Source organism: Ixodes scapularis, unplaced genomic scaffold, assembly GCF_016920785.2.
Source record: "Ixodes scapularis isolate PalLabHiFi unplaced genomic scaffold, ASM1692078v2 PGA_scaffold47__10_contigs__length_4178495, whole genome shotgun sequence".
Classification (NCBI taxonomy): domain Eukaryota; kingdom Metazoa; phylum Arthropoda; class Arachnida; order Ixodida; family Ixodidae; genus Ixodes; species Ixodes scapularis.
Genome location: NW_024609876.1, coordinates 282,383 through 303,436, shown reverse-complemented (window position 1 = coordinate 303,436; position 21,054 = coordinate 282,383). Strand labels below are relative to the sequence as shown.

General features: G+C 45.4%; 1 protein-coding gene across 1 annotated transcript in view; it reads right to left on the bottom strand.

The window, feature by feature from the left end:
- Positions 1–1,259: 1,259 nt before the first annotated feature.
- Positions 1,260–21,054, bottom strand: part of LOC8036048 (ERI1 exoribonuclease 3) — a 67,995-nt gene continuing 48,200 nt past the window's right edge. The window contains exons 7-9 of the mRNA XM_029971091.2: positions 20,325–20,421; positions 4,791–4,877; positions 1,260–1,515 (exon numbers count right to left, since the gene is read on the bottom strand). Of these exons, the coding sequence (XP_029826951.2) occupies positions 1,472–1,515; positions 4,791–4,877; positions 20,325–20,421 (228 nt within the window). The 3' untranslated portion in view covers positions 1,260–1,471. The remainder of the gene's footprint in view (positions 1,516–4,790; positions 4,878–20,324; positions 20,422–21,054) is intronic.

The following is a 21,054-nucleotide window of genomic DNA, read 5'->3' as shown; positions in this document are numbered from 1 at the left end:
CGCCAGTTTTATGGTGTTCTGCCGTACCCATCATCCATTCTTATTTGGTGCCCATTTGCGCACGCACCCCCTGGCATGCAGGTTGCTAATGCAAGTGTCAACAACCGCATGGGACCGCCTATAAAAAGGCGGTGATATCAGTTTACACATTGAACATTATCAAGGCGAAAGCCTTACTTGTCCCATTGTGCGAAAAAGCGGCGTATATGGCCATAAAATATGATTAAGCGGCACACACCGCTCAATCGTATGCTCAGGGACGACACCGTCTTTGGCGCCGTCCTCTACGCGTCGTTCTCAACGTCATCCTAGAGGCCCTGGAAGTCGTTCTTGACGTCAACCTATAGGCGTCGTTCTCGACATCGTCCTTAAGGTTGTCCTAGACGTCCTTCTCGACATCGTCCTTCAGGTCATCCGAGAAATCCTCCTCGCCGTCGTCCTTGACATCACCCTAGGGGTCGTCCTAGACACCATACTTAGCGTTGATCTCGAAGACGTCGTCCTAAACTTTAATACGTGTATAAACATTACTCGAAAACATTTCGCCCGCGGGACTATAATGCCTTCGCCTTCCAACACGTAAGCAGTCTTAGGTGTCCTCCTATAATTTTTTTCTGCCTCAACTGATTAAATCACTTGTGGTCACGTTCCTAAAGCCAAAAAACAGCACTGTGGAATGCGAGTTTGTCAGTTCTGAGGTCCGTGGTATCGCCTTCTGCGTCACGTATGTTCGTAGCGTGTGCTCACGTGTTTAGTGCTTGTTTTTAATAAATCTTGCTTTTTCACCTGAAAAATGATTGTTTTTGTTTATCTATTCACCATATGTGGACATTTGTTCAAACGTTTACGCACCCTGGCTGTGTGGTCGTAATAATTTGCTTGTTTGCAATATTTCTACCTGGAGTGTAAGGAATTTGGTATGGGGTTTGTTATCATGGAATGTCTATGTCAAAGCATGGTTCTCAAGCTTTCCAATCCCAAGGAGTGCCGATATTTTAATTAGCAACTGAGGAACCCCTCGTGATCTCGTCATTGATGCAATAAAGCACTGAAAAAGTCTAGAGACCTTGTAAAGAAGAATGCACACACTAGGGAATGTTTTCCTTATAGTTATGCATGAAAGGACTGTTCAGATGTTCTAAAATAGTGCTTAAATAGGAAGCCAGGATTTTGGAGCTTGGGGAAATCCAAAGGGTTTTGGGAGACGGTACGTAGGAACCCAGCTTGAGAACCCGCGTGATAAAATCATAGACTGCAAAGGCACTGTGGCGAAAAATGGACAATTTATTTGGATCGTCTCGAAATGTGTAAATGCACGCAAATCATGGCAATCGGTGCCACTGCAGTCGGTCTTTGTCGAACGACAGCCACCTCCAATGGGTTCTAATATGGGTGTAGGAGATTTGTAGGGCTGCACATCAATAGCAGAGAAGGGATTTGCAATAAGACTTTTAACCTAAATTTGGTGGCACTATAACGAGGGAGATGGTCCTGCCAATGAGGTCTTGCCGGCCGCTGTAAAGAGGAACAAAGATTGCACGAAGTCAACAATGTGCAGTTGCTTTCCAAGAATGAAGCCCAACAAAAGAAAGATTAAAAAATTAAGGGAAACTCCGCTCAATTCCGGAAGTTTCGGGATATTGAGTGATTTCACAAAGCACTAATAAAAGATAATATGTCGTTTGCTTCATGAAAACTGGGATATATATTGTTAAATCTTACTTTAAACATGAGCAGTGGTGGAACTTACAAGTGGTGATTTGGAGCAGCTCTTGTAGCAGAGAAAAACGGGTTTTGGAGCAGAGATTACCCCTTTTGGAGCAGACAATTATGAGCTTTCATTTCGGAAAGTTTTATACAATCTCTTTGAAAGTTAGCCTGTAGAGAAGACTGCAGTTGTTGGAGCATTAGGAGACTAAAGTGTGTTATGCCTACAGAAGACCTGGTTTTTACAGATATTTGTTTATTTATTGAACAAGCATATGCCGGCAATTTTGCAGATGTCTCAATTAACCTATTAGGAGTACCAATGGCATCATCAATCTGTGTTTGATATAAAAAAATGTTTTTGGCTACACGGTGACGTAATTGTTGCGAGTTTGACATCAAATGAACACTTTTGTGCTGAATGTGTCTCACACTGCTCTCGCTCGTATTCAATCTGCTGCTGTTTATAGAACAGCCAAGCGGAGCACATAACTACTCTAACCGATCACGAGTAGCACTAGCTATTCATTGCAATCGATGTGAGCCCTGTATGCACAAAAACCAATAACTCTTCATTAGGCATGTGCAAAAAATGAATTTTGGGATCGAAGCAAATTCAAAGTGAATTGTGGTCTTGGACGAATATTTTTGAATTGTATATTTATGTATAAACTGCCCACTCATGGGCTCTGTTAAATTTTAAACTAGCTATGTTTATAGACTAGCCTCAGAACGTCCAGTATCCTTGCTATCCACTGTCCACTGGGATAGCAAGTAAATGACAGATTTGACATAAAATTAAACATATGAAAGATCCCAGCCATACCTAATTGAGGGAATTTACGGATCTTCTTTCTATATGAACATATTTTCTTCAACTGTGAATTAAAAAACAAAACAAAAAAACACAGAAATAATGAAACAGGTTTTTAGAACATTGCTGCCTAACCTATACCCTTGCATAATAGCCACAGTTAAATTTTGAAGATTTTACTGCAATGTAATATCAACAATAACAAAATTTCCTTTTTTTTAATACATCAGGCGCGCGAGTATGCACCATACTAGTTGGGAGATGTGTTTTTCACTCAAGCGCGCGGCTGCGCTGTGGCGAAGCGAGTCGCGAGATCGCTGTGTCTGCTCCACGGGTATTGCTTCCCCGCAGTGTACCTGTACTTGAGGAGAAGCGCACTCAAGGGGGCTAACCCGCCGCGATCAACACTTCGAAAAGCATGAATATCGCAGTCCATTTGGAAGCGAATATTAAATAACATATTTGAAACTACGATTAGAAAATTAGAATATTCGCGCAACCCTATTCTTCGCTCATAGTACTTAGGATAAAAAAAAAAAAAAAAAAAAAAAAAAACTACACTTTCTTAATTTTCAGTGGCATCGCCAACAATGTCACGTGCCAGACACTCTCAGTTTCCTTTTCGGGAACAGCTCCCTTTCGGCGCAGACATGGCGCAAATTATGCACAAATACAGCAGGAGCAGCATGTAGCAGGTTATTCGTTCTGGCATAGTTTGGCGCAATTGGCGCAGCAGTTCCACCACTGCATGAGCAGAAATCGAAATCAAAATTTCGGCTGCGTCTGGCAACATTGGCCTCGGGCTGCCCAAAAACATGGCTGTCACGTAGCACGAGATGTCACATGATTCATGGCCAATATGGTTGGCAGGCCACCGTTGGGGCGGGCATGTGCCAGGCGCAAAAGTTGCCTGCACTGCACTCTTCACCATATTTTGGTGGCTACGACAATGACGACGTTTGCACAGCTACTGCATCAGTCCACATGTAGTGTGAACGAAACTCATAAAGACAATAATCACAAACGGTGAGACGACGACGGTGGTTGTGACGCGGGAGTTGGCGGGACGGCTCCCAAGAAGCGCCCTAAGCAGGCGCATTACGCCAATCCAGTGGACACTGCTGAGCGCCAATAAAACACATTATTGACGTCACTAGCTAAGCTTGCCCGGAGAAGTAAAAACAAACAAAAAGGGGGCAATGGTGATGACGTTTAGCTCAATGTTGGCTACGCCAATGCCCATAGCCTTGATTGCACCGCTGGTTGCGCCTCAATTCACCTGCTAGAGTCAGTTGATTTCAGCAACATGGCGCACTACAAAGTTTGCCAGACCGTTTAAGAAACGTTTAGACAGAACTAGGTGTTTTTCTTTTTTTTCAAAAACAAAAATAAAGCTTTTGAGGATTGCTTTTGAGAATATTTTCTGCACAATATCCGAATTTTTAATCCTTCTCTGCACAAGTATTAAATTTTAAACAGAGCCCAACTGCCCAGATTGCACCCATAAAACACACGGCGTTTCATTGGCAACAGCGGAAGCTCTGACGTTACATCATGCAAAGAGAGTCACGACAGCTTCACTGCTCCCTCAGTAAAACAACCTTGTTCTGATAAAGACAAGATTTGCAATATTGAGGGAAGCTCAGTTCTTCGACTATGATCTTTGTACGCACCATAAGCCATGTTCCCAAGACCAGGAATAAGTCAACGCCTGCGACTTAGACGTTACATTGCCCAATGTGATGTTACGACACGACCAGCCATGCACACTTGCGAAATTTGGCGTGCAATTGCGTATTGATGTTCAGAATTGATTTGACAAATATTGAGGTGCTTTTAATAAAATAAATATCACATCTGCCTATAATTCAGCCCACTCTATGTGACCAGCACAGAAACTTAGTAACTTTCGGATAATCACCAAACAATCCCAGTATGAACTTTGCGACACACGATGGCCATGCAGCTCATCACCCTGGTTGCCATCATCTCAACCGGTAACTTCGGTTTTGCCGTAGACCCCCCCAAACAAAACTCTGAAATAAGATCTCTACAAAACTCCATGAGGCATCCAAAAATAAAATGTACCCCATGATTCAGGAACACTTCCTGCACTAAACACTTCATGCACTATAAACGGTTATACCTACACCTTTTGCCTTAGACCCCTTCTGCGGTACAGTACCGCAGAGAAAAGTAACAAACAGAAAAAGTGTTTCCCACTACAAGCGCTCTCTGGAGCAAGGTTAACAATAAAGGAAGCACTCACTTCTCGATGGCAGGTGGCCGGTAATCCGGAATATGTGACCCTTCTCAGCAAGCCAACGCAAGACAGACGTTATGTTGTGGCAATCATCTGCAACAAAGCATAACAGCAACTCACTTGACCAATCAGAGGGCAGAAGATTTGTATGGTGTGTACTTTACAAGCCTTTGAATAGGCCTAGTATTTCCACTTCATTATACTCATCCCTCAACAAATGTATCTGTTAACTACTCTCCGATACAATGAAATCACGGGTTACGAATTGCTAACGGAAATTCCCGGGCAAAGCAATTGTGAGAAGTTATGAAAGAAAATTCTCACAATTACTTTCTGAAAGCAATTACCAGAAATACCTTCAAGGGAACACATACATTCCTCCATTGGTTAGAGTTTGGGTAACAACAATTGCACACTTTTCAGCAAATTCTTTCTACAGCAAAAAACGAAAAACGGTGAAAGTCTCACATAAATAACATAAATGCCGCTATCAGGGTCTTGGTTCTAAAAATATAATAACTAATACAATAAGCATTCAGAAATCACATGACTGGATAAAGTAGCCAATAAAGTATTCTATTTTGTATGTATACCTTATTTTCTAAGTTTATTTTCCCAGATTTTTATCCGCACAAGTTATACAATGGTGCGACTTATTTGCATTTCCTTATTAGTATGGACCCTGATTGTGCAAAATGTTGGCAGGATCGACATTTACGATGACGGCAGAGCGCCTGCCGATGGCCTGCTCTGTCAGCAGCCTGAAGATGGTCCAAAGGATAGCAGCATAGGCCCACAGCTGCAGTTTTTCCGTGCCAACCATATAAAAAAGTATGGTTGACATACCAACAATTCTGTGACCTAAAATACTTTGGTAATTGCCCAATTTCAGTTACGCCGTCAAGCAAAGAAGTAAGTGACGCCATTAAACACTTTTTGACCTACACATATTGCACCTGTGACAGACAACTTTTCCCTGCTAATGCGTACAAGTCTGCGACGCTGCCCAATTGCAGGTACTATGCTAAAATGAACTTTGCTTTCTTTTTTTTTTTTTAGTTCCCACACCATTTAACTGGCAGAAAACCTTACTAAATTCTGAAGCCTTGTCAAGCTTCAGCATTTTCCCCGGAACTCTGGCGCAAGTGTGCACCTTTTTGTTTCTCTCTCTAAGAATCCACCAGATGCCGAAGAGTTGGTGCTCCCTGTCGGCGACTCGGTTCGAGGACATTTTGGTAGGAAACTCAAGGAAACAAAGAGCGCCATCGGTATCATCGTCATGGAATTACCCGAGACTGCGGTGATGATGGAAAAGCACCAAGAAGTATGGTGCCTGGAACGTGTCTCCAACCGGTGTGTCTACCGTGTCTTAAAAAGAAGTCCCTCGACTTCCTCCTGATGACGTCACAGAAGTGTCATTAGGCCACGACCCTGGCGGCATCGCAGCAGCAGCAGTGGATGGGGCAGATGCCTGTTCTGCTGCAGGCCACTCTCCAGGATGACAGTCCGTGAAAGCTTCGACAGCCAGGGCCTGTGACATCGCGAGGAAAGCGACCCTCACATTTGCTCACACTTTCTGCCACGACTTCTGGCCAGGACCGCGACGCGCAAAAGCGTGACACTTAGGCTACCGCGACGTCGTTTATTGCCACTTCAGAACCACTTTTGATCTCTGTGCGGGATAGGAGGCTAAAAACACACCAGTGGAAGAATCATTCCTGGCGCCATGCTGTTAGGAAGGGGGAGCAGAAAAGCTTCTTTGTACGAACTTCGATCGAAAGACGGGCCACAACGGGACCAAAGGCGACGTTATGGCAGATCGGTCTAGGTCACCATGGCTCAACGAAGGCAACAGGGTCAAGCTTACGCAACTTCGAACCGAAGGACTCTCAAAGCGGGAATTCGGAAAACGGTGGATTCTGAAGAGGTCGTGTAGCACTGAGGCGCGAAGCCCAAGAGCGCGGGGCTAGGGCGCGAGCGGCCAAGGCAGCTTGAGAGCGACGAGACCCACTAGTCAAGTATCCTTGTCGAAAAAAGCGCCTCGTTTATTTTGCACGGCGTTTATGAATACAATGACCTACCAAAGGGGGCGCCGCAATTCGGACACAATTCGGTTGCTACATTGGCGCCCTTTCCATCCCTCCTTCGGGAGCACTTTTCTCACAAAACCAAGAAGCTTAGAGGAAAGCACTACTCCTGTAAGCTATGCACCGTAGCTTTGCCTCAAAATGAAATCCTTGGCAGACCCATTATGGACTACAGCCCAGAAAGGGAAATAATGTGCCTTACACGTTACGTCCAGCAGAGAAAAAAGTATGCACTACAAGTTCAGTCATTTAGGGGTAACCACACGCCCTCCGTAATGGGAGTAGCGTGACTGTGGTGGCCCTGGAGATACTGGAGGTGCTCTAATACTCGTTCGACCAAGGCAACGTATGTTCCATCAGTGAGAAAAAGGAAATACTGAAGAGAGACGGCCGATGTTTCAGGTGCTGCAAAAGATATCACCGGGCAAGAGATTGTTGCAACGCCAGATTTCTCTGCTGCGCCAACTGCCAAGGGAAACACGACTTGCCTCTGCGATCGTGACTTCAAACCCACCAAAGGCAGTCCTCATTCTTCGTCACAGCCCGGCACTTCGGAAGTGTCAGTAACGAGTGCGGTGTCTAACAGCGTCAAAACAGTTCTTCTGCAGACCGACACAATCTGGGCGAAAGGAGAAACTAAGCGCCGCCTATTCCGGTACTTACTGGATGGGGGGATCCAGCGAATGTTTGTGACGACCAGGCTTGTCAACGAGCTGTCTTGTAAGGTTCTAGGAAAAGAGGATTTGAGCATTACAGTCTTCGGCAATACTGCCCTTGGCAGTGCGAGTAAACTCCGGAAGGTAGAGGTATGGCTTCAAAGCCAATACGATCGGAGACGGGTACAAATTGAGGCTCTGGTAGTTCCTGCCATTTGTCATTCTTCTGCGTTCCCAGTAAGTCTTTGCAGGACAGCTCAAACGTGCATGCTGCAGCTTGCCGATCGTTCGTGCTCGGGGTTCAAGATAGACATTAAAATTGATATACTGATCGGAGCAGATAATTACTGGAAGGCTGTCACCGGGTCCATCAAGTGACTTGACGGAGATTTGGCAGCGGTAGAAACAATATTTGGTTGGAAACTCCAAGGTCCAGTACGACCATTACCGAAAGCGCGCTGGCACCAAACAACTGCTATGGAGGTAATGACTTGACATCAAAGCGACCAGCCTTCTCAGCAGCTACGGGAAAAGAATACCCTACTGGTACCTGAGGAGGATGTGCCAGAAGCCAAGCAGTCAAGCACCAAGAGTGAACCGGTGCCTGAGGAAGCAGCCCGGAAAAACAGTGACAATGAATGCGACGAAACGGAGGCCCTGGAATGGGCGCCCTGTACGGTACTGACACCTTGCAATAGCCCCGGCAACAGCAGGGAATCTGCCTTTAAAGATGACAGGGAAGCAGCTGACGCTCAGCTACTATCGGAGCCTGTCGGTTGCCAGCCTGAGCTGAGTGCCAGTGACTCTAAGGAGGACAATGGAATCCCCAAAGGGAACGTCAAAAGCAATGATGCAAAGGGGAATGAAGCGACTCCCACTGGTGTTGTTGAAACATGGGGGAAGATGCTGAAACCGGCCAACCGCATAACCGTTTTCACTGAGATTTAGGAGGGCAAAGTTGTCAGCGTCAACTGCAAGAAATTTTGAAAACGGGACCGACCCGGAGAGTGTACGAGTTCACCTTCGAAGACGTTTGCACCGCAGAAGGAACAGTTGAATGGCTCAGTGAATCGAAAGGTGGGCGAAGATGTTGACGCGGTTGTTGGCGAAGCTCTTCGTGGCCTCGTAGAAAAGACTGGAAGGGTCAAGTGGACTACGAGGTGAAAAAATCTCTACCGAAGCCCTCAGACACCTCTTTGGAACACTCTGCGATAGCAACGGTTACAGCTACCAGGACTTTGGGAGTGACGAAGCGGGGCTCAATTTAAGTGCCCTTTTTGAACAGCCTTTGGTGGAAATGCAACATATTGTAACGAAGAAAATGATAGGAGTCTTCTTTTCTCCGTTTATGAATGATACTGATTTTAACAAACTGTTTATTTAAGAGATAGGATCAAAATCTTTACAACAGATATGGCCAATTCGTCAATAAATGTTGGGGGGAATAATCCTAACCTAAGGAAACTTTCTCTGCCGTCCTCCCTGACCACACACACCCTCAGCGGGGGCCCCGACCACAGCCAAACTCGACAAACAAGGTTCCACACAAAGGCAAGCGAGCCAAACTCTTCCACAGCCGTAAGGGGTACCAAGTTTGCGAGCTAGCGGGTGGACGACTCCACAGCCGAAGGGGGGTCGGACGTGCAGGTTGGCTTCCAGAGGCAGGGAGATGTCCGAGACTTGGTATCCGGGAGCCAAGCGCCTTACGGCCCTTCGGTGGCCGCTTATATTCAGTTCAGCAGCATTCTGGGCTCCTCCAGTCCACCAATCAGAAAGTTTGGGAAGGACCAATCAAGAGGGGTTTTCTTAGAGCCAAAGGCTCGGAGCCTGAAGTAAATACAAACATTCCAAAAACAAGCGCATATCCGAGACAGAGCACATTCCAAACGAAGCTCACAAGAGCAGCCATAAACAACAGAAAGCACATACCTACGTAGACAGAGAAGTTACACATACACAGCTCAAAACCACCTCCGAAGTAGAGAGCCCAAATGCAAACATACACAAGAGAAAACGTTTCCAACGCGGGGTTCTGTAAACTAAGTGTAGCGTTACAGCGTTCACGTTCGCCCCCAGTTGGGGCCCCCCGGCTCCGGTGGAATCCAACAGCCGTCCCGTATAGACGGAAAGAACTCTCAGAGAAGGCAAAAACATAAAGTGAAGCTAGACTAAATACTCGCGCGAGCAACATTTCGCGACAATATTGCAATGCAAAAGCGTCGCCGTGGTAGCTCGGACCACGGGTCGTCATCCGATCACGAGCCCGAAGTTCCACCCAGGATAACCAGGAAGCGGCAAAAATGTTTTACTCTCGTTCCTGAGAAGTGAATGCTCACACAGAGCGAGCGGCGAAGGACGTGTAAGGTGAAATCTTTCAAATTTGGCCGCTTGGAGCTGCCATTGCAAACGCGGTAGGCTCATCCGACTCAAGCCGCAGTCAAGTGGGAGATGTGGTGCTTCTCAGGAATGACCATCGCCCAAAAACATTCTGGTACCTGACCTTCCCTGGCCGAGATGGGAAAGAGCGTGCCTGCACTATTTGACTCGGAAGTGGCGTGAAGATAAGAAGATCCATCCAGCTTCTTTATAGTCTAGAAATTCCGACAGAACAGTCGGTTTTACTTTGTTGGGTGGGAGGTTGTTGGAGAATGGACATGGGATGACGAAGAAGTGGGCGACGGGCCACGCGCAGAAGAAACCCGCCATGTTCTCATTCTGATAAAACCACTACCATCACGTCGATCGGGTTGTAGGTTTTTCAGATCCCAAACAGCATCCTCTTTGTCAGAAATGCCTCGCGTTTTAGAAATTGACAAAGAGCGAAAGAACAAGTTTGCCAGTTGAAATGGAAGAACACGAATTTTACCCAATGTTCGCGGGAAATCAGTGTACATGTCCCTGGTTTTGTGGCACGTTTGCATGCAATGAGATTGGCCAAGAGACGCTGTCACCCAATCATTAGAGGGGTACTCCACCGGTTTTTTCATTGTCTCCGATTTGCTTGAAATTTAGCTAAACTAACCAACAAACATTGCTAAAATAGTATCCCAAATATTAGGTCAAAATATTGCTTTTTCGCGAAGTTATTGAATTTACAATTTTGGTCTTCACCATGTTTTTCAAACTGAAAGTCTCTACTGGCAACAACAACAAAGTGACGTCAGTGGAAGGCAGGGGTCAACTTTTTGGACTACAGAAGTTGCTCCCAACGGATTTGAAGCAGTTTCTTGGTGTCAAATGAGTGCTTTGGAAGCTCGCTCCCGTATCCGCGCTCCAGCACGGAACAAATGATTGGCATATTCTATTTTTAGACTACTTGCTCGACCGGCAAGCCTGCCTGCCACTGACGTCACGGCACTGAAAAGTGCGCGAATATTTGAATATTGGTTTTTGCACAATTTTCATTTGCCGATTTCACAATACCTATTATGAATTTCGCGATCCTAAATAGCATACCGGAAAGACTAAAGGCCGGGGAGTCAGAAAATATAGTTAGTTGAGGTAGCTCAAAAAATCGGTGGAGTACCCCTTTAAGTAGTGAATATGGCACTGCAGTCTTCTGTTCATGAATAGTACTGGGTTTGTTTCCATGTATGTCCAAAGGACAACGCAATTAGTTATTTTGACAGCTTTGAAATGACTCCCAATTTACGAGGAATTTAACGACTTCACTGGAAACGCCGCCAGTTTCTTCTACACCAAAAAAACAATTCAAAGGACTCTGTCGGTCACGTGCAAACTTTACTGTCTATATGTCGGTGCACTCCTGTGTTGCAGTGTATCGCTCCATGAGTGCATCCAAATATTTTCCTCAAGCAACTACCGACAGAACAATCACCTAATTTCTGTACTTGTGCACAAGCAATTTCCCTCTCCCACGTTAAAGCTTTCCTGCCACTCCGCTTTGTAACATTTGAAATAAAGCCACAAGAAACACCAAGCGAAGATGGATCTTTTCTTTTATTCAATATGCATACATCTAAAACTACATTCTCAATATAGGCAGAAATGGATTGCGTGACATAAATGGCTCTCTATACAAATATTTACACTTAATACAAAAACACATTGCACAACATGAAAATCATAAATGGCTCTTCACACAATATTTACCCTCTGTACAAATACATCACTCAGCCTAAAAAAAATATTAAAAAATAAGCATTTCACAATGTTGTACACCATCTTGCATCCTTAGGTAGAATGTGTAAAAAGTCTCCAATGTCCACAAGGAAGAGTTGAAACGCTGTCATCGTCGATAAAGCACTTGTTGTCAAACGGGTTCAGCCCTATTTTCTCCGCGACAACACTCTTATTTTTGAACAACTTACGAGCGACAATCCGCTGCATGATCTTGTGCAGAGTATGTTGCTCGAGAGTTTGAACGTAGAGCTCGTAGGTTAGCTTACAGAACTCAAATTTTTTCACTCCTTTCACCCTCACGCACTGCTCTCTAAAGGACAGGTCGTTCGAATAGAGTTTTGGCTTTAAACAAACAAATCCAAGAATGTGATCTTTCGGGAACTTGCTTTTGAACACTCCTAGTTTCATTTTGTTTGCAGAGGAAAACAAGGGGTGGTCGGGTGGGTAACAAGAAGTATCCAGGTGAGTTTTGGCAAGGGTTGCGAGCTTCGAGTCTACATCAGGGTCGGTGATTTGGAGGATAAACGAGTCATGTCACTATACGCTGCGCGAGCGTTGGGGAAAACGCGCCCATCTTGTTTGTAGAAAAATTCATACATGACAATTTTGGACATCTCTAGGTTAGAGAAACCGGTGCACATGGGTTTGTTGAAGTGCAGGGTTTTTTGAGAAAACTAGAAGATGACCACGGTCGGGCTGATCGTCGCAAGCTCTAAGGTTAGGCTTTTGCAAGTTTTTCAACACTTCGTCCTCTCTTACGCTAATGACAATGTTATTGTACTGACGTAGGTTTTTGACTGTCTTGCCATAAATTGAATTCATAATGAGTTTAGATGAGCTCTTTTGAAAAGCCTTTGTCGACTGTTTTTGGAGTTTGTGGTTGAAGTCGATGAAATCTTTTAGGGACACACGCTGCGAAAACTGCAAAATGCGATGAATAGCCCCTAGTTTTAAACCCAACTCCAGATAGATGTTGAGATTTCAGTAAAAGAATGACATAATTGCGTTTCGGGAAAAAGGTTAGAAGCTCCTTTCGTTCAGACTCTCGCTCGGGTAGGTGAAATTTTTGTACCAGCCCTTTTTGATAGGGTGACTGCCATTCGAGGGGGACTCCTTGTTTCTCGGGAGCCAGGGGAAGTCCACGTGTGAATCGTGTTGTTCGTGAGGCTAGTCAAGGTCCACCTGCAAAATGCAAACCTCGGGCATGTCGTGGGAACCTGATGGAACTGAAGAGTGTCGATTTCTTGCGATCAAGCCAGCGAAAATCAACGCATGGAAGGCGTAATGAAGTTAAAGCAAGGGTGCAGGCGAGCTGGTTGAGTATAGACATTATTTTAACCCTGGAAAGTGGGGACAAGGAGGACAATGGGACACAGTTTCAGGTTGTTGGATAGTGGAAGTGTACAGGCTGTTCATGTCGAGGTCCAAAATGTGAGAAACCTCCATGTCGGGATCAAAACATGCGATTCCTGGCACGCTAGCCCTCGCATTACGAATAACCCACTAAATGATACCTCCTCGCAAACCCGCTTCGATGAAGAGATACGCATCCACGTCGTCGAGCAGCTCCAGTTTTACCCCAGTCTGTTTAAGTGCGCAGGCGAGACAGCATGCGGAGGGAAACGTAATGTAAGGGATCAATCTTCTACGTGCCTAAAGTCCATTTCCTGAAATTTTGGAACACGTTGGCGAGAAGTAGGCAGTCAAGTTTCAGAAAACAATCACTGTATTCTCTTAGGATGTAGCTTGGGCTCCTCGTAAGCCTTAAAACCCGTCACACAGTTGTAGGGAAATACGCCTTTCCAAGCCAGAAGCTCGACGTGGTCCATAAAAGCATGCTTCAGACAGAACAGGTTTTCCAGGCCCTTGGAACGGAGGTCCTGAACCAGCGCGTCCAAGCCGGCGGGGGGAAAAGCTAGACAGTCGAGAAACCACAGGTTACCCACGTCGAGTCTCTAAACTGTTTGTAGCTAGTGGCCAGCACTTTCTTTTTAGACTCGAGTACCGTATTTATTCGAATCTAGGCCGATAGTTTTTCTTAAATACCGATACATCGAACTCTAGGGTTGGCTTAGATTCGGGGATTTTGAAACACGGGCCAATTTCCAAGTAAGATTGAAGAAAGTGGCGCGCAGCTGGCGCCACCTAGAAAAGAAAGTATTGTAGCCATTACTAGCCGAGCCAGTAGCCACCAAGTACACGGGCGGTGCCGCCATTTTGACCTGCATTGATAATGGCCTGCGTGCGGCGTGGCGTTTTTTTTTTATCAACAGCGCAATGGCACTAAACAGGCGGTGCCATTATATTTCCGCTTTTAAAAGAAAAGTTGTTTCAGCCGTGGAGTTGTCGTCGAACGTTCAAGCCGGGCGAGACTTCAGCGTGGATGAAAAAAATGTCTATCATTGGAGGAGGCAACAGGAAAGGATATTTGCGTGCGCCACAACGAGGATGGCGGGCTGGGTAGCTGCGGCGTGGGACGACATCCCTGGAACTTTGACCGTGCGCTCCTTCAAAAAGTGCAGCATATCAAATGTGTTTGATGGTACTGAGGATAGCAGACTGTTTGATGATGACAGTGATAAACAAGTCAGCGACGAGGCTAGCAGCAATGATTACTCAGAATGAGCACGGCATCTTCATGTTCAATAAATATCTTCTTTTTGTGAACGCTGTCTTTGCCTCTTTGTTCGGCTTACATTCGAGGTAAGTTTTTTTTTTCTTTCTGGCTTCGGACTTTCTGGGGTTGGCTTAGAATCGGGGCCGGCCTAGATTCGAATAAATACGGTAAGTCGAGTTTCAGTAAAATAAAGGCCAGGTCATACGAATGGTTTTGTGCAACCACCGGAATGACGTTCTTGTTTACTCTCAGACTTAAATTGCATCACTGACACAATGACTGCCTGTTTGATCCGCTGAAGTGATTGTGATCTCAGACTTTTTCCTTCGCTTTCCGAATGATTCGCCACAAATCGCACACTGAGAGGCCGACGCATGGGGCTCTTCGTCCACGCTCACCATTGACACTTTATTTATTTTATTTATTTATTTATGCTGTTAGCCCGAAGGCCGACACAGGGTGGTACAAAAGAAAATCATATGTGGCCAATGTCCTGGCCACTGCACACGCCCGTATACAAAAACATAGGTGCACATACGAAAACACACAGGCATAATATGCAACAAAATAATAACAGTCAGTATATTATGACCAACTACCACTGGAGGATGCAAGGTAAGCGAGTACGTTATTTTCAAAGCTATTCAATGAGTCCATGTTCACTATTTCATGAGGAAGAGAGTTCCAATCTTCTATGGTTCGAGGAAAAAATGAATATCTGAATGCATCTATACGTGCCATTATTGGAGTTATCTGATCCGAATTGCTGCTTCGAACTGAGCGAGATGATCTTGGTTTTATGTATTGTTGGACGTCAAAGGACTCACTTTGAGTCCATTTACAAATGAGCTTTGACAATTGAATGGAAAAGAACTTTTCCACGCATTCCTCGCCCCAGTACAAAAAATGCTCAATGACGCGCGAGTCCGTCGATCGGATCATGAGTACGGAAAATGAACTGGGGACGTGCTTCTCATAAGCCTGAGCCAAGTTTTCCGCTTCCAGAATGGCCTTGAAATCGTAGACGCAAAAGTAGGGAAAAGGTTCCGACGGGTGTGCGCTCTGGAAATACAATATGTCCCCCTTTGTTCGACACAATGTCCAGACTGTCTTCTTTTCTTTGAATAGCGATAAATTACTGTCTAGCACAAAGTGCAAATAAAAGCCCATCGAAAGACCTCTTACAGCGAAAACGGTGACTGTCCCTGTTTGCGAAAAGTGTGGCAAAGTTGGTGATTAGAACAAAGTGATTTTCTATTAGGAGCAAATCCACGTGCTTCTCGAACTCACGATCGTTAATTTTGAGTCCGTAGACAAACCTTTGTTCTCAATCGTAACCATACACGTTGACGAACACAGATTTTTGTTTTCTCTCGAAAGCCTGTCCATCTTGCAGAAACATCACTGGATAACTGGTGGGGAACCAATACTTGGACAAATGGTCTCTGTACCAAGAAGCTCTCGATCCTTTAGAGGGTGCGGGATGGAGACCGGCGAGCACAGAAAACACAAAGCACATGTTTCTTTCTGAGTCATTTAGTAGCTCGTTCACATCCACTAGACTCTGTCTGCTTGGGAGTTTCCTGAGGAACACAAGACTTGCACAACCGACCGTCTGCGGAAGGAAACGTCCAACGGTGATGGCAGAGATCTGAATGGCGACGACGACAAGCCCGGATCCACATTCTTGATAATGTTCGGGGTGAGCGGATATCTCGGCGCATGCAGTCTGTAGAGCATCGAAAATTCTACCTTCAGCCCAGACCGTGTGGACTTAAGAATGAAAGTAGTGCACGCAAAGTTCAAATTCGTCGCCGCCATTGAGACAAGTTATTTCCACGGTTAAGGTGATGAAAAAACGCAATGGCATTCCATAATGCCTAAAGACGCTGGCCATTGCGTCGGACTGAAGACATTTTGAGACTCGTCGTCGCGCTCGTGCAAATGCATATCTACTGCGAAGTGAAGTTTCGAAAAGTGCACAGTGAGTTGCTAAACAGAAGGCAATCAGGCAGGGGAATATTGTGAACCTGGACTAGGTGAACTTGTAACTAGGGGTGTGCGAATACCGAATAGTAGTTTTCGAATCGAATACCGAATCGAATCAAGAAAAGAAAGCCGAAAATCAAATATCGAATAGTGATTTTATTTGTAGGAATTTTTCAAAGTGTGCTGCGAATAAGATTATTATATGTGCAGAGTATGCGCCTGGTGCAGAACATGCGTCTTGTACAAAACAAAAGCCAAAATGTAAAAAAAGTTCTGGTGAAAACAAAAAGCAGTTGCTGTTGGACGTCGGGCACTAAAAATCCAATTTTATGGTGCAAACATAGTCTATCTACCTTAAACGTCACAAAAAACCAAAGTTACAGTCATGCGTGCCTTTTTTTTTCTCTTTAAAAGCACAACCTAACACCACAACTTTTTAAAACAAATATTTGTATATCTCAGAAAAGGGGCATCTTGCAATAATTGGTCTCCATTTTAAGGAAAAAAAAATGGCCCCTGGGATTTCATTTACATAAATAAACAGATAGGTGTTAAATCTGAGTAAAAAGGCTTAAACAGCATAATCTCAAGTAAGAAAAAAAAATGTGGTGAAGTGGCGCAAGTCATTGTCTAACTACCACTATGCATTCATTTTTCTGTCTATCTATCCTGCCTAGATTTAAAAGGGGGAGCAACCGAAACTGAAGCCATGGAGACGGCTCCAGCGCAGATTGATCATGAGTGTGCATGTGTTGTGTTGTCGCGTGGAAAGAAGGCGAGCAAACAGAAGAGCGACGACGCCTGCCCTGCCTGCTCAATCCCGATCGATGCTTTCGTCTTTTCATCACCTTCTCGCAGTTCGTAATAGACCTATTGCTATATTACCCAAGCATCACGGAGAATGCAGGGATCGGTGTTCCACGCGCCACACGTGCTGGCCTCAGCAGTAGTAACCTAAAACAAAAGGCATCTTGCACGCGCGTTCGTCACCGATTTATTAGGGTTATTTACTTAGAATCTTTTATACGGGGAAGGCGTGGGCGTGTGGCGCGTGGAACACCAATCCCTGCATTCTCCTTGATGCTTGGGTAATATAGAAAATGGTCTATTCAAACGCGGCTATCGAACTGTTGGAAACCCTCTCAAATCTAGGCACACTATTTTTCCGTTCCGTTTCGTTCTGAATCAGAATGTGCGGTTCCAAAAGAATGACGACGATAACTCGGCTGGTTTCATCGGCGTGGTAATGTGGTTTTCTTTCCGTGGTCGTGCAGTGGGGCAGCGCCAATTTCTGCGAGTGCAGCCAAGTGTGTTTTACATCGGCGCTTCAATTTGAAACGAGGGGCTTTACTCGTGAAAAGAATTAGGCTTTGGCCCGGAATTCCGGTTTTCCCAACAATTAATCTCTGGAAGCGGCGCAAACGGGATGTTTCGGTTGTGATTCAAGGGTAGATTGTGTCACGATCGTGAGTAAATCTGCGTGCTATAAAGTTTGTGGTGTTCGTTACTTTTCTTTTTTCTAACCTGTGTGTTAGATTTTTGTGGAATGGTAGGACCAAGAGGTGCTTCTCGCATGGTCTGTCTAACATCACGGCGCTTACATCGGGAGAAAAAACGGCTTTTTTTGTTTGCTTCGCGCCAACCGCGCGTCTTTGGCCGAAAATTTTGAATATTCGAGTAACCCAATATTAGAAATTCGATTCGCGAATCAAATTATTCTGGAGCTTTCTATTCGATTTGAATTTGTATATTCGAGTATTCTCACACCCCTACTTGTAACGCCTCCGCGGTGGAGTATTGCTGCTGCTCTCCACATCACACAGATGACAAGTTGCCATTTTTTTTTTTATTGTTTTGCGATTTACAATTATTGTTTGAGCACGAGAAAGTAATGACTGGTGACCACTCGTCACCCCTCTTTTTCTCAATCAATAGTTCCTTTACTATCCTCATGCTCTCGTGTCTTCCTCGCAGAAATACCTTAACCAGCTCGTTCTTCGACTGAAGAGTCACACACACGGATAGCCCGTAGCGTGTGTCCATTCGCATCACCTCCTGCACCGGTAGCTTGATGTTGCACGGAATTGAGCCCCCATGCTTAAAAACACAGACAATGACGACTATTGCAGTGAACGCAGCTTGTCTAGGATCCTGTCCATTTCGAGTTGACCGAAGGGGCCGTGGCTCGAGGCAAGATGGCAGGTCTGAAAATAATCCCAAAAGTACAGCGGCCCTTGAACTACAAAGCTTTTTCTAACATTACCTTTTCTTCTGGAAAGAAAGCGGCGAAGAGACAAGGGACGATCCTTCGGCATTTATACCAAGCGGCTTACGAAATGATGCCTCGCTGTGAAATCGACATGTACGTCACTATTGTCTTTATATATAAAAAAATGAGACTGAAAAAGCGAGCTAGCGGAGCGTCATGCATAACAACGTATTTAATTTGCATATGAAAAAAAAATAAAAGACTATCACACTACGATCTGTTGAAACCTTTCCAGACATGTCCAGACTTGTCTTACACAAACGAAAGACCTGAAATCGAAACGATTAAGGGTGCCTGAGCTTGCCACAAACTCTGTTCGGGATGTTGCTGGATATTTTTCTCGAGTCAAGTCACGTGCACACAATTTTCTGCCAGACGGTCTCATATCGCGGTCTGCTTCAACCTTGACGAACCTCCGTTGATTTTTATTGCATATCTCTTGTAGCGTAAACATTGAATCGGTATTACTTCCTTGTCCAGGCTCCGCTATAGACCGCACTGCTGCAACGTGTGTGAAAATTAGCATCTATCAAAAACCATGAGTCGCGTCTGCAGCCTAAAGTTGGGAAATCTGCTTCTCTCTTGAGAGATATACTTAGAAACAGGTCTGCGACATCTTTTCATTTGTCGACAAGCAGTTGGTGTCACCATGTCTCCGGACCTGGATAAATTTCGATTCCAAACGCCAGCGTCCATCACGGTGATAAGCTCCTCTAAATGAGGCAAAAGCACGTATATTCACAAATTGTTGCGATTTAGAAAAGAAATGTTTGACCAAGAGTTTCACGTAGTCTACTACGTTTTTGTGTTTCACCAGAACTGGTTTTCAGAGATTAAGGTGCTCATTTTCACCAAGGAGATCTTGCAAAAGTTAGACCCCAAAAGAAATTCGCCGATTATTTTCGACGACTCCCTCGCAAATTTGACAAAACTCAAAGACATTTGTGAGTATTTTAAAGAAGCTGCTCACCACTATAATGCTTCGGTCATTTTCATCACGCAAAATATGTTTACTCAAGCGGAGGTTTTTCCACCGGGCCGCGGCCGGCCGTGGTCCTTCCAATGAACTTGCGGCCCACTCCCGACAAGCCTGCCGCTACCGGCGAAAAAGTAAGCGTGCATAAAAAAATGCCGCCACAATGGACCTTTTTCCAGTAAGCTACTACGCATGCGTTCACTCCCGCTGTCGCCATTTTCGCAGGACACCAGGACGTGGTGCCTTGCGAAAATGGCGACACCAACATTGTCAACATCTAGCTTCGCGCATATTTAGTTTATTTTGACGCTTTGCTTTATAGTATCAATAGTATAGGGTATAAAAAGCACTGCAAACCAATACAACAGCACGATGCCAATGTGTTTTAATGGGCGGGGGCATGCTAAGCTGCTCTTCTATTGTAGTTCGCAGACAACTCACCAGATGGCGATGGTTACTCGAAAAAGGCGTGTCGAACTTCGACTCTCGTTTCAAAGAGATTGCGCCGCAGAATACAATACAATACACAAGGTCCATTGCGGCGGAATAAAAATTTACCTTCTTTCGTGTCTTCGTTTACGCAATCAGATGCATAAAAGAAGATATCAGAAAAACATGAAAAAGAAACTGCCGTGATAATCCGCGGAAAACACTGCCTCCACGTATGAAAAGATATACGCATGGCAAACGTTAGCCAACATGGCATCCGGCCGGATTATGAGCCGGAGGTATGACGCGTGAAACCGCCCTGTGGAACCCACGAGGAAAGTGTGCAAGGACGAGAGAGCGCCAGTGTTGCTTACCGATGCCACTGTGGTGCCTCCCAACTTGCTCCAGTCTGCAGTACTCCAGGGTCTCGGGCAGGGTCTTGGGCCAGTGGCCAGTGGCCTCCACAAAGGCCTGCACACGAAAAGGTAGCCTTTAACCTTCCGAGTGCCGGTTCCTTTTTTCCCGCATGCCGAGCGCAAATTTTGTTCCCGGCAACACTGTAGCGTGCTCTGAGAAGGATATTTGTTCGTAAAAGACATACAGTGAAAGCTCGTTAATTCACAACTCATTAATTCAAACTTTTGGATAATTCGAACCAGTCGCCATGGTCCGGTCACGCTGCGTAGAGGCACATGTGTAAAACAACCCGTTAATTCACGCTCGAATCGTTTCCGGCACCGATAATTCAAACCACGTGCCGCCATGCGTGGAGCTTTTCCGGTCAAGCGACAGGCGGCGCGCCGGGCGCCGCGTCGCTGCGCGTTCCTAAATGCGGCAGGCGCGTTGCAGGAAACGCGAGTGCGTCGTCGGTATCCACTGCGGGCCAATAGGAATGCGCACATGAATATTTGGAACAATATCGCCAGGCGTTCAAGAGACCAATAGGGGCGCTCAAAGTGGTTTCTTTCGCGCTTTTCGAAGCCCTTCACGTCCCTTTGTTCTCCGCATTACCAGTTCTGCGATTCTGTTTCCGTGCCTTGTTGATCCGGGCCTACTGTGTTTGAACCGTTGCGCGATCGCCGATCCATTTGTGCTGGTGACTTA